This window comes from Podarcis liolepis, assembly GCF_965112155.1.
Source record: "Podarcis liolepis genome assembly, chromosome: 5".
Taxonomy (NCBI): Eukaryota; Metazoa; Chordata; class Lepidosauria; order Squamata; family Lacertidae; genus Podarcis; species Podarcis liolepis.
This window is the reverse complement of record NC_139556.1, coordinates 14183512-14202624: the sequence shown is the minus strand read 5'-3', so window position 1 is coordinate 14202624 and position 19113 is coordinate 14183512. Positions and strand designations below refer to the sequence as shown.

Here is a 19113-nt window from a genome sequence, read left to right as displayed (position 1 = left end):
ACAACAGGAGGGAGAGGCTCCAAAGCCCGAGGTTAGCTGAACCTTGTTCCCATTGTGGTAAACCATGGTTTATTGTGATGCCTGAACTCGCCCACTGATTCTTCCCAGAAAGAAAGACTCCTATACCTTTTCTGCTGGGAAAGAAAAGTGCACCAACTAAAGCAACTAAGATGTTTCTTTCTTGGGAGAATTGCCTTTTTTCTTTCGCTCTGTGCCTGTAGGAAATATACTTTGATTAAGTTGTACAGCTGGAAACAGAAGCATATCAGGCTGCCAAGTGCAGATGCAGTCATCCAAAAAGGGCTGCTGGGTATCTTTTATGCCTTTCAAATGGATATTGTGCAAGTGGGATGGGCCGGCCAACCTGGGATGCGTGGCCATCATGCAGCAAAGCTTGAGCAGGGGCTGGATCCTGATCTCCTGTTTGGTCTTACTGTGTTTCGTGGCCACGTTTACATTATCTGTTGCTGTTTTGATGTGGATTTTCTGTACAGAAAGGGGTTGAAACATGGATTTCTGTAGCGGAGTTGGGTTTTCGCAAGTGCTCGTACGAAGGGCTTGCTTTAAGTTGCTATAAATCACTTTCTTCTTCCAAGCAAAATCACGTCGTTGACATCGTAATTGGAACCTGACACTTTCGTAACAAGCTGTTGTATGGCGTGAACAAGATTTGTAATCTTGCCGCGTTTAATTATTATTATTATTATTGGAGCAGTTTTTGTTTTCTTAAAAAAACAACAACAATCATATCTAATTATATTTTTATCTGCTGACAGTCTATATCAGGCTTCCTCAAACTCAGCCCTCCAGATGTCTTTGGCCTACAATTCCCATCATCCATAGCTAGCAGCACCTGTGGTCAGGGATAATGGGAATTGTAGTCCCAAAACATCTGCAGGGCCGAGTTTGAGGAAGACTGGTCTATATTGTATTCTGCTTGTAGCAGCGTAGTTTCTTGACACTGATTGGCTGAGCTGCTGTGATGGCATGGAACATTCCTGCTTGAGGAACAAGGTTTTAGCAACAAAGGTTTCACAGCCTGGCTTCTGTTAGAAAGGATAGGCCTCAGCCTTTGGGGGATTGGCATCCCTTATATGGTGTGGTGTAAAGGCATACAGGGGATGCAGGTGGCGCTGTAGTCTAAACCACTGAGCCTAGGGCTTGCCGATCAGAAGGTTGGCAGTTCGAATCCCTTCGACGGGGTGAGCTTCCGTTGCTCGGTCCCTGCTCCTGCCCACCTAGCAGTTCGAAAGCACATCAAAGTGCAAGTAGATAAATAGGTACCGCTTTGGCGGGAAGGTAAACGGCGTTTCCATGTGCTGCTCTGGTTTGCCAGAAGCGGCTTAGTCATGCTGACCACATGACCTGGAAGCTGTACACCGGCTCCCTTGGCCAATAAAGCGAGATGAGCGTCGCAACCCCAGAGTTGTTTGCGACTGGACTTAACTGTCAAAGGCATACAAGGCAACAGCCCTGCTGAACCTAAGCAGGTCTTGGCCTGGATGGGTGCCCACCTGGGAAGCACATGCCTTGGGAAATGTAGTTTAATGAAATAGGTCCCTTCCAACTCTACAGTTCTACGATTCTATGGTTCTATTAAATGATACAGGCCTGTAGACAGAAGATCTGGCCAGGGCAGGTGAGGGACTGGAAAGGTGGGGAGAAAGAGAACGCAGCAGGTATCAGAGAGCCCAGAGGCTAGGTGGAAAGGGTCACAGCAAGTAGCAGAGTGAGATCAAGGTGTGTAACCCAAGTGCAGATGGAAGCATCAGGATCTTGAGACTGAGAAGACTTGGGGACTGAGGGCCAGGGCACATAAAGGCTGTGCAGGGTTGCCAAGTCTAGACCCTGAGAGGGTTGCACAGAAGACTGACTCTGGCATTATTATTTCATCAGCACATCTGTGGTTAAGATTATGCTAGGCACTGGATTTCACATACACATTTGAACAAACCAGCTCTTTGATGGTAAGCTTCCTGTATTATCGGATTGAAACTTAACTCGGTGTTGATAAAATTGTGTTGTTTTTCTTAAGATAGGGGATGGGCAGAGCCTTAATTATTACTTTAATTTTTAGCTTCTTCTGTGTGAATGCATTGGCCTCATCCTTATTTTGGTGGACTCCCCCACCCCCCGGTTGCCTCCGCCATCAAAACAAGGGGAAACTTGTAAGATACATTACACTGAAGGCATTATGACTACAAGTGATTCTAACTTTTAGAATTGGTGCCTGAGTTTTCTTCTTTTCCTCTTTTTTCCTCATCCCCTTTTTCTTTTCTGTGTTGTGTCTTTTAAGATTCTAACCCACCCATAGGCAGATACCACCTTGTTTTTATTGATCTTGGGAAAACTGCTCTTGGAACCTTTTGTGTGTTCAGACCCAGAGACCTCCCCCCTAAATAAATACACACTGGACTCAAATTTTAGTTTTGGTTTTTGGCAGAATTTAGGACACAACTTTATTGATTACAGAAAAAGTGAGTGTTTGCTTTGGTTCGACTAGCTCCCTACACCGTTGCAGGTAGCGCTGACCCAGAGCTCTATCATAGGTCAGACAAGGGTGAACACCTGAGGTAGGTGAAAAGCCCGGGAACAGACTCTGTTCATTCCCCCAGATGCTCCCCTGGACTCAGGCATGGGCACAATCCCTTCTCTGGGGTCGACCAAACCATCAAGTCCCTGGATTCCTTCAGTAGGGCTAGTGAGTGTAGGTTGAGGACAGGCAAAAGGAATGATTTCAAACAATACATGGAATTCACTAGCACAAGATTGGTGATGCCCAGGAACCTTGTTGTTGTTTAGTCGTTTAGTTGTGTCCGACTCTTCGTGACCCCCTGGACCAGAGCACGCCAGGCCCTTCTGTCTTCCACTGCCTCCCGCAGTTTGCTCAAACTCATGTTTGTAGCTTCGAGAACACTGTCCAACCATCTCGTCCTCCTTCGTCCCCTTCTCCTTGTGCCCTCCATCTTTCCCAACATCAGGGTCTTTTCCAGGGAGTCTTCTCTTCTCAGGAACCTAGACAGCTTTTAAAAAAGGGATTAGTTAGGGACATTTATGGAGGAAAGCTCTATCAAATATTTGCAGAATAGATACATGTACAGAAGTGGGATACCTGTGGACTAGCTACTGGAGACAAAGAACATGTAGAGGCAATTGTTCCTGCCCTAGGTAGGAGCTGACCACTGCTGAAAACCGAATGCTTCATTAGATGAATGAAACAAAAACTAACTGAAGCAAAGACTTCATTATTGGACAACAGAGACCTTGTAGCAATTACCGTATTTTTCGCTCCATAAGATGCACTTTTTTCTTCCTAAAAAGTGAGGGGAAATGTCTGTGCATCTTATGGAGCGAATGTGTGGCCCATCTCCTTTTGCTTCTCCTCTCTTGCCTTCAGTTCACAGAAGACAGGCCTATGGAAAGGAATTAGACACAATAATTAAATGGACCCTCTGTGTGTCAATTCATAGCTGTCAACTTACAGATTTGAAAGTAAGGGACCAGCAGCCTCGAAAATAAGGAATCAGCAGCCAAAATAAGGGATTTTTCTTTTTTCTTTTTTTTTAAAGATATTTATTGAAATTTTACAGACAATAAAAAGTTACAAGATTAAAAATAAAAAATAAAGAATAACAATAATAAAAGAAAAAAGATACAAAAATAGAAAGACAAAACACATAAAAAGTAAGATTTTTAAAAAAATATATCAATATTTTCATGTCTTATATTTCATCTACTTGTTTCCTGACCTCCTCACACACCCCTTTTTTGTATTCCAGTTCACATAGTTAATTCAGCAAATCCTTACCCTCTATCATTTATCTTTACTCAATATCTTAACCTATTATAACTATATATTTTAAACCATTATCAATCCGTATTCACATATTCTTGTTAATATTTTTACCAATACCGCTTATTTTCAATCCAACATTCCTTTAACATTCATCAAAATAAGGGATTTTTCCAGGCACAGGTAGGTTCAACTTCAGAGCCAAAGGCAGAAAGCCCAGCCAGCAGCCAAACGAAGCCCAGAGTCGGCCACGACTGGACCTAATAGTCAGGGGTCCCTTTACCTTTACCTTTAAAGAATACCAGCGTCATCTGCTTGTGAGATTTCTCCTTGAGGAAGAGTAGTAGGCCAAGACCTTTGACGTGTTGCGTCACTTTTAACAGCCGTACCGCTATTGTACCCATCTGTGAATGTATACACCTAGCGCTTTTAAAAATATAATGTTGTTTGAGTTGTGCTTTATTTCCCCGCTTTGTGTATGACACACCCTCCTGTTTGTGATGCTATGGAGACTGTCGGGTGGGTGAGACAAGGGAACCTTTATACAGCGAATTTGATATTCATTACCCTCATAACCTTTGTCTTTAGTTAGCAGGAAGGCTTTGCGATATCAAAAGCAAACAAGGAGCCTGAGATACGAGAAGAGCAAAGCCCTAGGTAAACTTGGTAGTTAAATGTGAAAAGTAATCCGATTAAACTTACCCTGTCGTTCTTCTTTGGGGGCGTGTAGTTAACACACCACGTCTTACTGTGTTGTGTAAAAGCCTGTTTCGTTCTGCCTTCTTGTCTTGAAACTGTGCTGGTGCTTGGAAGAACATCATTTGCATCGATATGAAAAATGAGGGCGTGCATATTTTACTGGTGCCATTAGGAAGTCTGGTGCCATTCTCATCCAATTCCAAATGAAGCTGCTAGTGGTCCACTTCTGGGTTTGGGGTGGGGAAGGGAGGAATGTTTCCACACTGTTTGAGCTGGCATCTCAGGAACAGTGGATCTGCTGGGTCAGCGCTCAGGAGCTGGCTGATCTGGAGCTGCAGATTGGCTAGCTGAGGAGGGCTCTCATATTAAGATTGCTCATGAGTAGGTCCACGGGTAGGAATATCTCCAATCCATCTCTGTGATGCCGTTTGGTGGCCTGCAAAAAAGTGGGTGCTTGAGAACTCTACCCCTGTTCTTCTCGTCACACTTCTGGCTTCCTCTGCAAAGTTCTTCTCAGTTTCTCTAGTCTTTCGCTCCCCGCCCCTTCAGTTCCACCAGTTTTATGTTCACAGTACAGTGGTACCTCAGGTTACATACGCTTCAGATTACAGACTCCGCTAACCCAGAAATAGTTCTTCAGGTTAAGAACTTTGCTTCAGGATGAGAACTGAAATTGTGTTCCGGCGGTGGCGTGGCAGCAGCGGGAGGCCCCATTAGCTAAAGTGGTGCTTCAGGTTAAGAACAGTTTCAGGTTAAGTACGGACCTCCGGAACGAATTAAGTACTTAACCCGAGGTACCACTGTGCAGTACATGAGTGGGAGCAGTGAATATTCTCCTCTTTGCGAACATATCTCTGGAGAGCAGAAGCAGCAGAACATTCCAGGAGGATATTTGATAATCTTCTAAGTAAAGAAAGATCCCCATTGTATGAACTCCCACATTATTGGATCTTCAATAAGATGCTTTCCTAGAGAGAGGGGGGGGGGACTGGCTTCCCCCCTGCCTTTAAAAGATGAACTGGTGGTTGTTTCCAGTGGGTGACAAAGTTGGGCATTTAGCTGGGCCCCAAGGTCTTCATGAAGAACACCACCAGATTTGCTCCACACAGTACCTGAGAACATCAGAGGCAGTGCGTGATAAGGGTTTAATGTCCATTCCCCATCCCCTCTGGGTGAAGGGAAACCAGAGAACTCACAGAATTTGGATACTGGATTAAGTTGGGACTGGGGCTGATGGGAGTTGTGGTCTGAAACATCTGGACAGCATCTGGTTGGAGATGTTTGCTGGCTGGAGAAGACTGTTATTATTATGATTATTTTACTATCAGGCTGCCTGTCTCTATGCTTTTTACTATGTTTTTATCATTGATGTTTTGGAATGTGTTTCTAATGTACATCGCCCTGATTTCTTTTGATAAAGGGCAGTATATTAATTGAAACAACAACAACATGACTTTAGGGCTTTTTACTAGAAATGGGCAACTGTATAAATGATGCACACCGGCACACTTCCTTAGCCATATCACTGCACAGCTAAACCTTCTGCAAAACAGGGGAACAAAACTAGAAAAAAGATAGCCAATTAAAAATAATAATCCCATTTTGACACTGATGAAAAGCTTCCAGTCTTGTTATATTGAAAGCAATTGTATTCTGCCCCCAGCTTCAGTGAATGCCTGAAATAAATGTTCTGAAAAGTTGGGGGGCTGGGGCTGTTGCAGCACAAGATCAGCGAATTTATAGAAAGTACAAATAGTGATCTGAGCTTATACTTCTTTCCTGGAGATTCAGGTAGTGGGTGGTAGTGTGGGACTGTTTTAGCTTGCAGAAAGCGCTGGGGGAGAGAATTACAAAGCAGAGAAAACAGGGTTGTTTTTTTCCATGGAAGGAGAGGTCTGCCCCCTCCCCCTCATCCAGATATTTGGGCTTATATTCATGCAATCCAGGTGGTCTCGGTTTAACTTCCAGGGCAAGACATTCTAAGCTTGGTGGTTAAGTTATTTTCTGAAGTAAGGAAGGGGGCAACAGGGGGCAACTGACAAATGTTAGTATAAGTCCCCGACAGAGTGCCTGCAGTTCCGCTTTGAGCCATGTTCTCTGAACCGTTTAGACCACTGGAGGAAACCTGGAGAAATGAGTACAATGCCCCTGGGTACCCTTCCTAAGATCAACAAGTTCCTAGGAAGCGTGCCACGGGCTGGCTCTCCATAAACAGATTTCTGTTCGATCTCTTTTGAATACCAAGTAGTGTTGAAAATGTGAAACGTCTCAAACATACCATTTGCCTCCTTTTCAAAGCTAGCTAGCGCCTAGTCCTGCTGCGTTCAGAACGCAGTTTCCAGTTGGCATCAGAAACCATGGGTTTCATTTGAGGCAGCAACAGCTGGCAGTAGCAAGTACTGTAACTGGTAACCCTTTGGAAAAATCCACAACCCCAAGTGTGTTAAACAACTAAGACAAACTTTGTCCTTGCATTTTAAATTTTCATAGTATATTTCCTCACAAAATATTGGAGGGGGGGAGAGAAGTTTGGTAGTTTGCTCTTATCTCACTCTTAACTTAAATGTAGATGACACATGATAGAGTTGCCGTACGTCTGGAATTTCCCAGATATATCCGGAATACTGCAGCCGCAAGCAGTGTCCGGGTGGAGACTGGCAAAATGTCTGGGGAAATCGCCGGCTGTGTTGTTTTTGCCGATTTCCCTCAGAAATCGCTTTAAAATGTCAAATTTCTTTACAATTTTGTACCAAAAAAAAACCAACTCAAAAACTTTGGGCCAAAATAAAAAAAAAGCTCAACAGCTTTGCCCCCCTAAAAAACAAAAAACCAACTCCACAAATTTTCTGTCCGCATTATCACCTTTTTGAAATATGACAGCGCTACACCAACCATCTATTTTTCTGCTTTTGGACTACTAGAGCAAAGGTGATGGGAAATTGTTGTGATTTACATGGTTTATTGAGCCTCGTTTTTCTTCTGGGGAGAAAGGGATTCTACAGTGTGTTGTCCACTGTCTTATTAGCCATTCCTTCACGTTAGGCATTTTGTTCTGCCAGTGTTACACAGGATTAGTATTTAGTACTGCAGCTTGCAGACGGAACAATACAATGGTGATAGTGTTGCCATTCCCCTTCAGGAGGTCGAGGCTGAGTCTCTTCATTGGCAATCTCCATTCTTGAAGGAAATAAGACAGTACTGCCATAACTTGGAGTTTGAAAATACTGTCTCAATTTGCATAGTAATAAAAGGTTGTGACAATCTGATGAATGTAGTTAGCACTCTGTGCCTCAGCTAACATACAAAGCAGAAGTCTTGGTACACGCTGTACTTTCAGACAAGAAAACTTCTGCGGGAAACAAGCAAAGCTATTAGGATGGAGGTAAAAGTTGCTGTGAGTCCTCTTCTCTCCCCCCGCCTTTCGTCTTTGCCTCAAGCAAAGTTTGTTTTTAAGCAGACTGTCCAACTGTGCGTTTTATTTCTGAGCCTCATATGTCTTGAAAAAACACTGATTTAAATGTTTTCAATATTTCTGGCAAATGATTACTAGCGTGGCATTGTTGCCGTTGGCAGATTTGCACTTTAATCTTGCAAAGTGCAAGGGAGTTGAGAGGGAAACAAAAAATTGGGAAGACCCTGTAGCTAGTTTGTGTACTTGAATTTCAAGAGAATTAGAATGGAGCTTTGCTGTTCTCCCACAGACCCTGTAATAGTTAGTGCGCTCCTAGATCACAGCCTCGTGCATCTTGGTGTGCCGGGTGGATGGGGTTTGTTGTTATTGTTTAGTTGTTTAGTCGTGTCCGACTCTTGTTGACCCCCTGGACCAGAGCATGCCAGGCACTCCTGTCTTCCACTGCCTCCCGCAGTTGGTCAAACTCATGCTGGTAGCTTCAACAACACTGTCCAACCATCTCGTCCTCTGTCGTCCCCTTCTCCTTGTGCCCTCCATCTTTCCCAACATCTTTTCCAGGGAGTCTTCTCTTCTCATGAGGTGGCCAAAGTAATGGAGCCTCAGCTTCATGATCTGTCCTTCCAGTGAGCACTCAGGGCCGATTTCCTGATGGGGTTTAGTTGCATTGAAAGGGAAAGCAGTGAGGAAAAGGGAAAGGAGGACTGGAGAATCGTGTCCCTTCCAGTACACTGAACAGATAGCACAATTAAATTGAATCGTTTGAATGGTGGGGAGGAGGCTGTAGAGTTGTCTTTGCTAAATTGTCCTGAGCCAGCCCGGTAGAAATAGTCATTTTGCACAGAGATGCCCTACGAATGCCCAAGTGGGAAAATCTCAATAAAAAGGCTTTTGATATTAGTCCCTTTCTGGTGATACAGCAGAGTGTGGGTTGAGATAAAGGTGGGTCGGCATATGGTGGCTACAGCCACCATATTGGTTGCATTTGCGGAGGGAGCAGCCAAGGCAGTATCTTAGCATTGTTAGAAAAAGCAATGTTGCTAAAGTTAAATATGTACCTGTCTTTATGGAGAGCATTGGCAGAAACAGGGACCATAGTGTTGGACTCTTCCATTGAACAATTTTTTTTTTAGGTTTTAGCTTGTTTTGCTGTTAAACCTTTCATCTTGTTACAGAGATGTTATTTCACAAGTGAACTATATTTCAATGGCATGGGAAATGGTCAAACTTTATTGAATAATACGATTTGTGAAGTATTGTCTGCCAGTCCAAAAGGACAGGGTTTTTGAGGATGAGAGGAAGTGATGTGTGAAAAAAGTCGTGATTAAAGGTGTGTTGGATTAGGGGTAGCAGGCTATTACCCTGAATTAGTAATGATTGGTAGTTAACAAGAGTTGGATTCTGCCGTCTCTTGGCTATGGGGCCTGCCCACCCATGGGGCGATGGGAGGTGACTGCCTCAGGTGGCAGAATCCACGGAATCAGCAGATACCAATGGAGATCTTCATTCAGGGCTGGCCCACCCAAGAGGCAAGATGAGGCAAGCGATGAGGATCCACAGAAGGAGCAAATCCTGATTCGGATCTTTGTTTCCTACTTCTTCCTGATGTAGATCTTCACTCACCCTTCCTTCCCTGGCAGAGAAGGTGGCACCATTTTGTGGTTTGCCTCAGGGGCCAAGATGTTTTGAGCCAGCCCTGCTCGGCCACACACATTTGCTCAGTTCGGTTATTCTGGTTTCACAGTGAATTCAGTGAGGAAGGCACTCAGTAACCGAACAGGGTTAAAAACAGGCAAGAAAGGTGAACATTATATTAACATATTATAATATTTGCTGGTGAATTTCAGCCATCATGGGAAACTGCTCAGTATTGAACAGTAATAAATCGGTTGAAAACAGAATTGTATTATTATTATTATTATTATTATTATTATTATTATTATTATTATTATATTTTTAAAAATCCCAACATAATAAACCATGAATAGCTACAGCATTTCCCAGTCCTAAAATCTACCACATTGCAAGTTTTTCTGAGATTAGGCAGCAGAAAGGCAACTGTGACCCAGACATGAACTGAAGTCAACTTGATGGAAATAGTACCAGGAAGTCTAAAGGAAGAAGAAAAGACATTATATTTATACGCAACAGTAGCCGCAAGGCTATTGATTGCGAAAAATTGGAAAAGTGGTATTATACCGACAAAAATAGAGTGGCTTGCCAAATTATTGGAGTACTACAATATATCCAAAACAATGGGAGAAATTGGAAGGATCTCAAAAGAGAAGATAGACAGGGACTGGAAGGTGTTTAAAGGATACTTGCAAAACCATATTGAAAAATCAGAACTCCTATTAGAATAAACAAGTTCTGTTTTAAATACTGAAATACTAAATAAGATGGATAACAATATGTAATAGAAAAAGAAGCATGAAATTAGGTTAAAGGTGTGTGGAAGAAAGTAATAGAAGTGGAAAGAAATTGCAATTGAGTAGATTGGAAGTCTAACACAAAGATGGGGTGAGGGGTGGTGGATGGTGATGGGAAAAGGAATTATCTGTGGGACTGAACGTAGGTATGTTTGAACATTTTTAAGGATTGTATGAAATGTATGTTTGTATGCTTGTATATTTGCAATATGTGTGTATTAATGCTAAACTATTTTAACAATAAAAACTTTTAAAAAAAGAAGTCAACTTGATGCTATCTGTTTACAAAACAAAAATTGTCATATTCAGATGGATTTCTTCTGCACCACTCTCTCTTTTAGCATGTGAATAGACTTTACGTTGATAATTCAAGGGTTATGTTCTGGGTCTTTGTGTTCCAATAACTTCCAGCACACTCTTATAACGCATGCTCGTCTTCAACAAAAGATTAGAACGTGGAACTCTGATTGCTCTGTTAAGAATAAAGTTTTCTCTCTTTGTTTATACAAAAATAACCAGTGCCTCGCTTGACATTGGAAAGCAAATGTCTTCACTCAGTATTACAAATGTTGGCCAACAGCACAACTATCCTCTAGATCAGGCATCCCCAAACTCGGCCCTCCAGATGTTTTGGGACTGCAACTCCCATCACCCCTGACCACTGGTCCTGTTAGCTAGGAATGGTGGGAGTTGTAGTCCCAAAACATCTGGAGGGCTGAGTTTGGTGCATGCTCTAGATGTCCTAAGTCCTTTTGTGATGATACAGTGATGTATGGCAACTGCGAAGCTAACCAAATTGTTGGCACTGAGACTGCATATGAACTCTTGCAGGGCATTTGTCATATGGGCATCTCACTGTGCAGTTTCTCGGGTGAAAAGCCAGTGGTTGGGTAGAAAAGAGAGATGTGGTGGTGGGGAGATGGGTATACTACAACAAATCCAGAATGCGGCAGCTAGACTAGTGACTGGGAGCGGGCGCTGAGACCACATAACACCACTCTTCAAAGACCTACATTGGTTCCCAGTACGTTTCCAAGCACAATTCAAGCTGTTGGTGCTGACCTTTAAAGTCCTGAACGTCAGACCAAGTATACCTGAAGGAGTATCTCCACTCCCATCATTCAGCCCGGATGCTGAGGTCCAGCTCCAAGGTCCTTCTGGCAGTTCCCTCACTGCAAGAAGTGAGGTTACAGGGAACCAGTCAGAGGGCCACGGTAGTGGCGCCCGCCCTGTGGAACGCCCTCCCATCAGATGTCAAAGAAATAAACAATTATCTGACGTGCAGAAGACATCTGAAGGCAGCCCTGTTTAGAGAAGTTTTGAATGACTGATGTTTTAATGTATTTTTAATCTTTTGTTGGAAGCCGCCCAGAGTGGCTGGGGAAACCCAGCCAGATGGGCAGGGTATAAATAATAAATTATTATTATTATTATTATTATTATTATTATTATTATTATTATTATTATGGTAACTTGGTTTAAGAACAGTCTGCTTTAAGAATGATTTGGTTTACAAACGCCGCAAAACCAGAAATATTGTCTCGGTTTGAGAACTTTACCTTGGTCTAAGAACGGAATCCGAACGGTGGAAGGGCACCAATGGCGGGAGGCCTCATTAGAGAAAGCGCACCTCGGTTTAAGAACGGTTTCAGTTTAAGAACGGACTTCTGGAATGGATTAAGTTCATAAACCGAGGTACCACTGTATACTAATCCACATCCTAGCCACTGTTCCAGGTTTGGAAAAGGTTGGCTTCAGCAAAGGAATAGAGGGACATGGGTGGCGCTGTGGGTTAAACCACAGAGCCTAGGACTTGCTGATCAGAAGGTCGGCGGTTCGAATCCCCACGACGGAGTGAGCTCCCGTTGCTCAGTCCTTGCTCCTGCCAACCTAGCAGTTCGAAAGCACGTCAAAGTGCAAGTAGATAAATAGGTGCCGCTCCGGCGGGAAGGTAAACGGCGTTTCTGTGCCCTGCTCTGGTTCGCCAGAAGCGGCTTAGTCATGCTGGCCACATGACCCGGAAGCTGTATGCCAGCTCCCTCGGCCAATAAAGCGAGATGAGCGCCGCAACCTCAGAGTCGGCCACGACTGGACCTAATGGTCAGGGGTCCCTTTACCTTTACTAAAGGAATACGCATCAGTTAGTCCTCTAACAAGTGCGGAGCGAAGCATGCAAACAGAGCGTCTCAGGTTCTTCACTCCAGATAACTCACACAACCAAGCCAAGCCTTATATCGAATTCTAAATATTTACTTTTCAAATAAGGGCCAGGGTTGCCATTCTCTGCACAAGGTTGCACCACCTGTTGCTCTCCATTAGTTAAGAACTCCGTGGGCCTAGTATTGTTTGCATGGTTTTGGGGAAATAGTGGTGGCTTTACAAGGCATTGTGAGCCTTCAGCCTTCATCTTATTAGGAGGTGTCGCATTTTTGCTGTTCTTAAAGCGTGCGAAATGTTTTCCTTTTAGTTTGTTTGAAGGAATACCCAAAAAATTGCATTGTTTACCACGTTGAAAGCTATTTGGGAGTGATTGTGGTAAGCCTGGAAAGTTGTAAGTGGAAGGCTGCTGCAGAAGTAGCAACGTATACATTATAACCAATCTCTGTAATTAAATCAATAAAATCAGTTCTGTTGCATGGTTAGCTGAATAGAACCTCTATTTTCAACATACGTCTGAATAACGAATTCTGAAGATATAACGCTTACCTGCATTTTGAGTTTCCAAGTTGATGACCGTTATTACTCTGATTCATTGAGGAAATTGTTTGTGCTATAATTTCTGTTTGTGCTATATTTTCCATGAAACATTTTTATAATTTGCTAATGTAGTCTGCCATGTTCTGAAGTACAGTGGTACCTCGGGTTAAGTACTTAATTTGTTCCGGAGGTCCGTTCTTAACCTGAAACTGTTCTTAACCTGAAGCACCACTTTAGCTAATGGGGCCTCCTGCTGCCGCTGCAGCGCCGGAGCACGGTTTCTGTTCTCATCCTGAAGCAAAGTTCTTAACCCAAGGTACTATTTCTGGGTTAGCGGAGTCTGTAACCTGAAGCATATGTAACCCGAGGTACCACTGTACAAATTTTGACATTCCAAATATATCCAAGAAACCTTTTTTCCTTCATACATAAATTCCTCCTTTTATCCACCACTTTGCATATAATTGTGTTTGCACATCACTTTAAATCATGGGTAGGCAAACTAAGGCCCAGGAGCTGGATGTGGCCCAGTCACCTTCTAAATCTGGCCCACGGACGGTCCGGGAATCAGCATGTTTTTACATGAGTAGAATGTGTCCTTTTATTTAGAATGAATCTCTGGGTTATTTGTGGGGCATAGGAATTCGTTCATTATTTTACTTTATTTCAAAATATAGTCCGGCTCCCCACAAGGTCTGAGGGACAGTGAACTTGCCCCCTGCTGAAATGGTTTGCTGACCCCTGCCCTAAATTATGGCTTAGTTAATGTTATGCACAATAGCAGCTGGCGCAGAGGCAGCGGTGGTTATCTGACCTCCCGCCACTGGTGTTTCTGCAACTCACTGGGTGATATGACTGGGATTTTGGTACAGTTCAAACACACCAGCAGGGTGAGCTGGATTTGTGCTGCTGGTATATTTGCACTACGCTGACTTCCCCATCACATTCCCCCTCCCCACCTCTGTAAGGTGCAGCAGTTACCTGTGAGCCAGTGTGGTGTAGTGTTTAAGAGCGGTAGACTCGTAATCTGGTGAACCGGGTTCACTTCCCCGCTCCTCCACATGTAGCTGCTGGGTGGCCTTGGGCCAGTCACACTTCTCTGAAGTCTCTCGGCCCCACTCACCTCACAGAGTGTTTGTTGTGGGGGAGGAAGGGAAAGGAGAATGTTAGCCGCTTTGAGACTCCTTCAGGTAGTGATAAAGCGGGATATCAAAATCCAAACTCTTCTCTCTTCTTCTTCCAATGAGAGAGGGTCAGGTAAGAGCCTCTACCTCTCCATGCTGCAAGGGTGAATCACAGAAAGCTTTGGGCTCATACATTGCCCTTTCCTCATTTGGCATGGCTGCAGGGAGGAGTTCAGAAACATTCTCGTCCATATTTAGACCGGCTGCAGCTTGTCATGTCATCTAGTCCTGATTAGTTTTAACTATGGTTTGGGGAAACCAGCCAACCTCAAACCATAATGTATGGAATTGGGTCGCTTTCACTAACCATAGTTAAAATTAGCCACAGTTTAGGGTTCAGATGTCATACTAATCTCTAGTTAATTTAAAACAGGTGGAGCTTCTGATCTCCGCCTTGCAACTATGCCAGCGATGGAAAGGGAGAAAGTGCACTTTCCCTTGGAACGAAATGACTGCATGCAAAACAGGCCTGTAATTCTCTTTAGCAGAACGCGCCCTTTGATAATCTCATGGACACAAGTTAGCATGAAGCTCTGCACCTTTCTAAGTAAGGAAGAAATTGGTCATGGATTTCAAGGTTTTTGACATTAAAAAAGAAGTTTTAGTGGTTGGGGAAAATCAGCCAATACATGCATTGGAACTGATGGTTTTAACTAGCCGTGTTGGAAAGCGAATTTTACTCTGAAAGTAGGACGGTTGTAGCTGGAATGACAATTAATGCCGTGTGGGCAGAATCCCTGCTGGAAGCCGGTATCTGAATAGAACAAGAACTCTGGCTCTTTCTACCGGTCCTTCCCTCCTCTTTCGTGATTTGGCCCTATATTGGCTGTTGAGTGTGGTGGCTTCCATTTTTAATTAGCCAGCTGGGCAAAATTTAGTTCATTGTGTCCCTTCAGTTAATTATCGTGAAGCTGTTCTCTCCCCCCCCCCCCCCCCCGTTATAGAGCAGCCTGGGATTTGGCAATCCAGGGTCCAGCATTTTGCTTTTGAGGTATTATTGGGTGCCAGCTGTCTGCCTTAACTGAAGATTTGATCTAAGAGAAATTTAATCTAAAAAGGGGCAGGGAAGTCCGGAGGAAGAGAGAACGTAGACCTGCAGAATCTGCAAAACTTCATTCTTGAAAAACTAGGTGGGCAAACCGCCCCAGAAGGAGCACAAAGTTTCCCCCCCACAAAGGCACTAGGGAAGTCTTAAGTGTCTTAATCAGACTAATTTAGAATTGTGCCCTTGCTAAGGGCTTTAAAGGCAGGACATTAAAGGCTGTAGACAACAAATGTAAGAATTAGGAACAAGGTAGACATCGTGCTTTTCAAGAACCTGTCACGCAGAAGCAGGCAAAGAGTACTGTATTTTTTGCTCGATAAGACTCACTTTTTGCCTCCTAAAAAGTAAGGGGAAATGTGTGTGCGTCTTATGGAGCGAATGCAGGCTGCACAGCTATCCCTTTCACTGCGCAGCGATCCCTCTTGCTGTTCTGGCTTCTGGGATTCAGAATATTTTTTTTCTTGTTTTCCTCCTCCAAAAACTAGGTGCGTCTTATGGTCTGGTGCGTCTTATAGAGCAAAAAATACAGTAATTCTCTGCCGCCCCTGAAGGTAGGACCAGCTAGAGATTCTTAAGACTTAAAGTAACATTTAAGCAAATTTTCAGAAGAATTTATAGCTGCCAGAGGCAACACAAGCGTTCTCCCAGGCCACCTCCCTCAGATTGCCTTGCTCTGAGGAAGGGAGTCGTCCCACCGAAGGAAGCAGAGAGGAAAGATGGAGGTGGGTTGACTCCTAGCACTGCCGCTGCATCAGCAGAGCAAAACTTGTGAAAAGTAAGCAGGGAGGAGAGGAAGAAGAGTTTGGATTGATATCCTGCTTTATCGCTACCCAAAGGAGTCTCAAAGCTAACAGTTATAATTTACACAATTGTTGTGTGTGTGTTGAGTGGGAGTTGAACTTTCCAGGAAACTTTTTTTTCTCTAGCTGCTTCCTTCCCTAAATTCCCAACAGGAGGGAGTTGGAGCAGGTCTCATCAGAAGCAAGTTTTGAAGAAAGTTGTTGTTGTTTGTTGTTGTTTAGTCGTGTCCGACTCTTCGTGACCCCCTGGACCAGAGCACACCAGGCCCTCCTGTCCTCCACTGCCTTCCGCAGTTAGGTCAGACTCATGCTTCGATAACACTGTCCAACCATCTCGTCCTCTGTCGTCCCCTTCTCCTTGTGTCCTCCATCTTTCCCAACATCAGGGTCTTTTCCAGGGAGTCTTCTCTTCTCATGAGGCGGCCAAAGTATTGGAGCCTCAGCTTCAGGATCTGTCCTTCCAGTAAGCACTCAGGGCTGATTACCTTCAGAATGGAGAGGTTTGATCTTCTTGCAGTCCATGGGACTCTCAAGAGTCTCATCCAGCACCATAATTCAAAAGCATCAATTCTTTGGCGATCAGCCTTCTTTATGGTCCAGCTCTCACTGCCATACATCACTACTGGGGAAACCATAGCTTTGACTATACGGACCTTTGTCGGCAAGGTGATGTCTCTGCTTTTTAAGATGCTGTCTAGGTTTGTCATTGCTTTTCTCCCAAGAAGCAGGCGTCTTTTAATTTCATGACTGCTGCCACCATCTGCAGTGATCATGGAACCAATGAAAGTAAAATCTCTCACTGCCTCCATTTCTTCCCCTTCTATTTTCCAGGAGGTGGTGGGCCCAGTGGCTATGATCTTCATTTTTTTGATGTTGAGCTTCAGACCAAAATTTGCTCCCTCCTCTTTCACTCTCATTAACAAGTTCTTTAATTCCTTAAGAGGTTCTTTAATTCCATACAGTGTAGCATCAGGGTCTTTTTCAGGGAGTCTTCTCTTCCCATGAAGAAAGTAGAGTTGCCATATTCCCAAAGGTGAAAATCAGGACAAAGTTGTTGAGCATTTCTTTCTTTCTTTCTTTCTTTCTTTCTTTCTTTCTTTCTTTCTTTCTTTCTTGTCAAAGTTATTGATCTACAACAATTGTAAAAGAATTTTTAAATTAAAAAAAATACCCCACTTGCCATACAACCGGTTTTCACCGATTCAGAGAAAATCTGTCCGGATGCCATTTGAAAGCATGTTTTCCAGCTCTGTCCTGGATAATCCGGACGTATTGCAGCCCAGAAGAAACCTCATTTCACAGCCACGCAGCAAGGGAACAGTCTTTCATTGCCTTTGGTTCAGTGACTGTTGTGTGCATAAACAGAGTGGTACTGGGTCTCAAGCTTGCTTGGGAGCTAGGCAACCTATCACAAAGTGCTCTTCAGTTCTACAGTGTCCTAAAAATGAGAGGAAAAGCAGTCTCTGCATTCCTAAAGGCATCAACATGTTTAATTGATGTATTCCACAAATCTGCTGCCTTGACAGAGAAGGCAAGAAATATATGCAGGAAAATGAGAGGGTGCGAGATGCAAATGAAATAGGAAATCTTCTTGGCGGAAGGAAGCACATAGGAGAAACACTGGTGCCTGTGAAAGGGTGGAGAAGCAGGAGATAAAGGGGAAGTGGCTGGTGGTGGCAGCAGGAGCCAGAAGGCAGATGAGTTAGTAGATGGAGGCATGGGAAGGAGAGGAGAGATGGGTGACCCAGGACCAGGGGAGAGGAAGCTTGTGACTCATGAAAAGCAAGGGCAAATAAACGAGAGAGAGACTCTCCTATAGGTCTAAACCACTGAACCTCTTGGGCTTGCTGATCAGAAGGTCGGTGGTTCGAATCCCCACGACTGGGTGAGCTCCTGTTGCTCTGTCCCAGCTCCTGCCAACCTAGCAGTTCGAAAGCACGCCAGTGCAAGTAGATAAATAGGTACCACTGCAGCGGGAAGGTAAATGGCATTTCCATGCTCTCTGGTTTCCATCACGGTGTTCCGTTGCGCCAGAAGCGATTTAATCCTGCTGGCCACATGACCCAGAAAGTGATCTGTGGCCTGAAAGCAAGATGAGCGCCACAAACCCATAGTTGCCTTTGACTGAACTTAACCGTCCAGGTGTCCTTTACCTTTACCTTTTTACCTAGAATATGGTTATGATCATGTTTAGATATTCTGAGTAAACTAGAATTGTATGGCATCTTTTCCATTTTCTTTCCTTGCAGATTATTTAAGGACCGATACAACATTCCTTGAGGAACTGGTGGTTGGCAGCGGCGAGAACATCGAACTCCTGTGTAACTCTCCGGTCTCTTCTATGTCTGTCTTCTGGTATAAAGATGGCATTGGGATTTCACCTACTAACCGAACTCATCTTGTCCAGAAGTTGTTAAGGATTAGCAATGTATCTTACGATGACTCTGGCCTGTACAGCTGTAAGCCAAGGCACTCCACTGAAATGCTCAGGAACTTCACAGTACGAGTAACAGGTGAGTTCAGTGACGTCCCCACCCCGTTTTCTCCCTTCTTTTCTGCAGATCACCTGGATCCATGCTTACATCCCCAAATCAAAAGTGCATTTTAAAGAGTTTTGCATCTGGTTCTAATCTGATCTGAAAATCAAATTGCTTTGACCAATGTTGTTTGACCAACGTTGTTTCCTTCGCATTATCCAATGAAGTTTGTGATACTGTTCAGTCTGCCTAGGTTGAAGCTTCCTGACTTGAAAAGTGTTAGGTTAACAAAGAAGCTAAAGACTAACTCGGGTTCTGGAATGCTCTCTGTGGAATAATAGGAGGACCCCAGGTGCTTGGACATGGATGCGAATGAATTTTCCACTCTTGTAGTTTGTCTACCTTTGGTCTCACCTGTGGCCCCTAGAAGCTGTGCATGCAACAGCAGCTGCTTCTTGGGAACGGCTTTGAATGGCCAGCTAAACTGGGCAAGGGTAGCCGTGGGCCTCAAACCCCAGAGACTTCCTCTGCATGTGAAGACAGGTTCTGGCGGATTGAGCAGGCGAGGCCAGTTTCTACA

The 19113-nt window shown here is 44.0% G+C and overlaps 1 protein-coding gene across 3 annotated transcripts in view; it reads left to right on the top strand.

Moving 5' to 3' along the window:
• The window catches only part of FGFR3 (fibroblast growth factor receptor 3), a 59992-nt gene that overhangs the window by 6251 nt on the left and 34628 nt on the right, over nucleotides 1-19113 (top strand). For all 3 annotated transcript variants that reach the window (XM_083502181.1, XM_083502180.1, XM_083502179.1), the window contains exon 3: nucleotides 18306-18569. In XM_083502181.1, the coding sequence (XP_083358307.1) occupies nucleotides 18306-18569 (264 nt within the window). The remainder of the gene's footprint in view (nucleotides 1-18305; nucleotides 18570-19113) is intronic.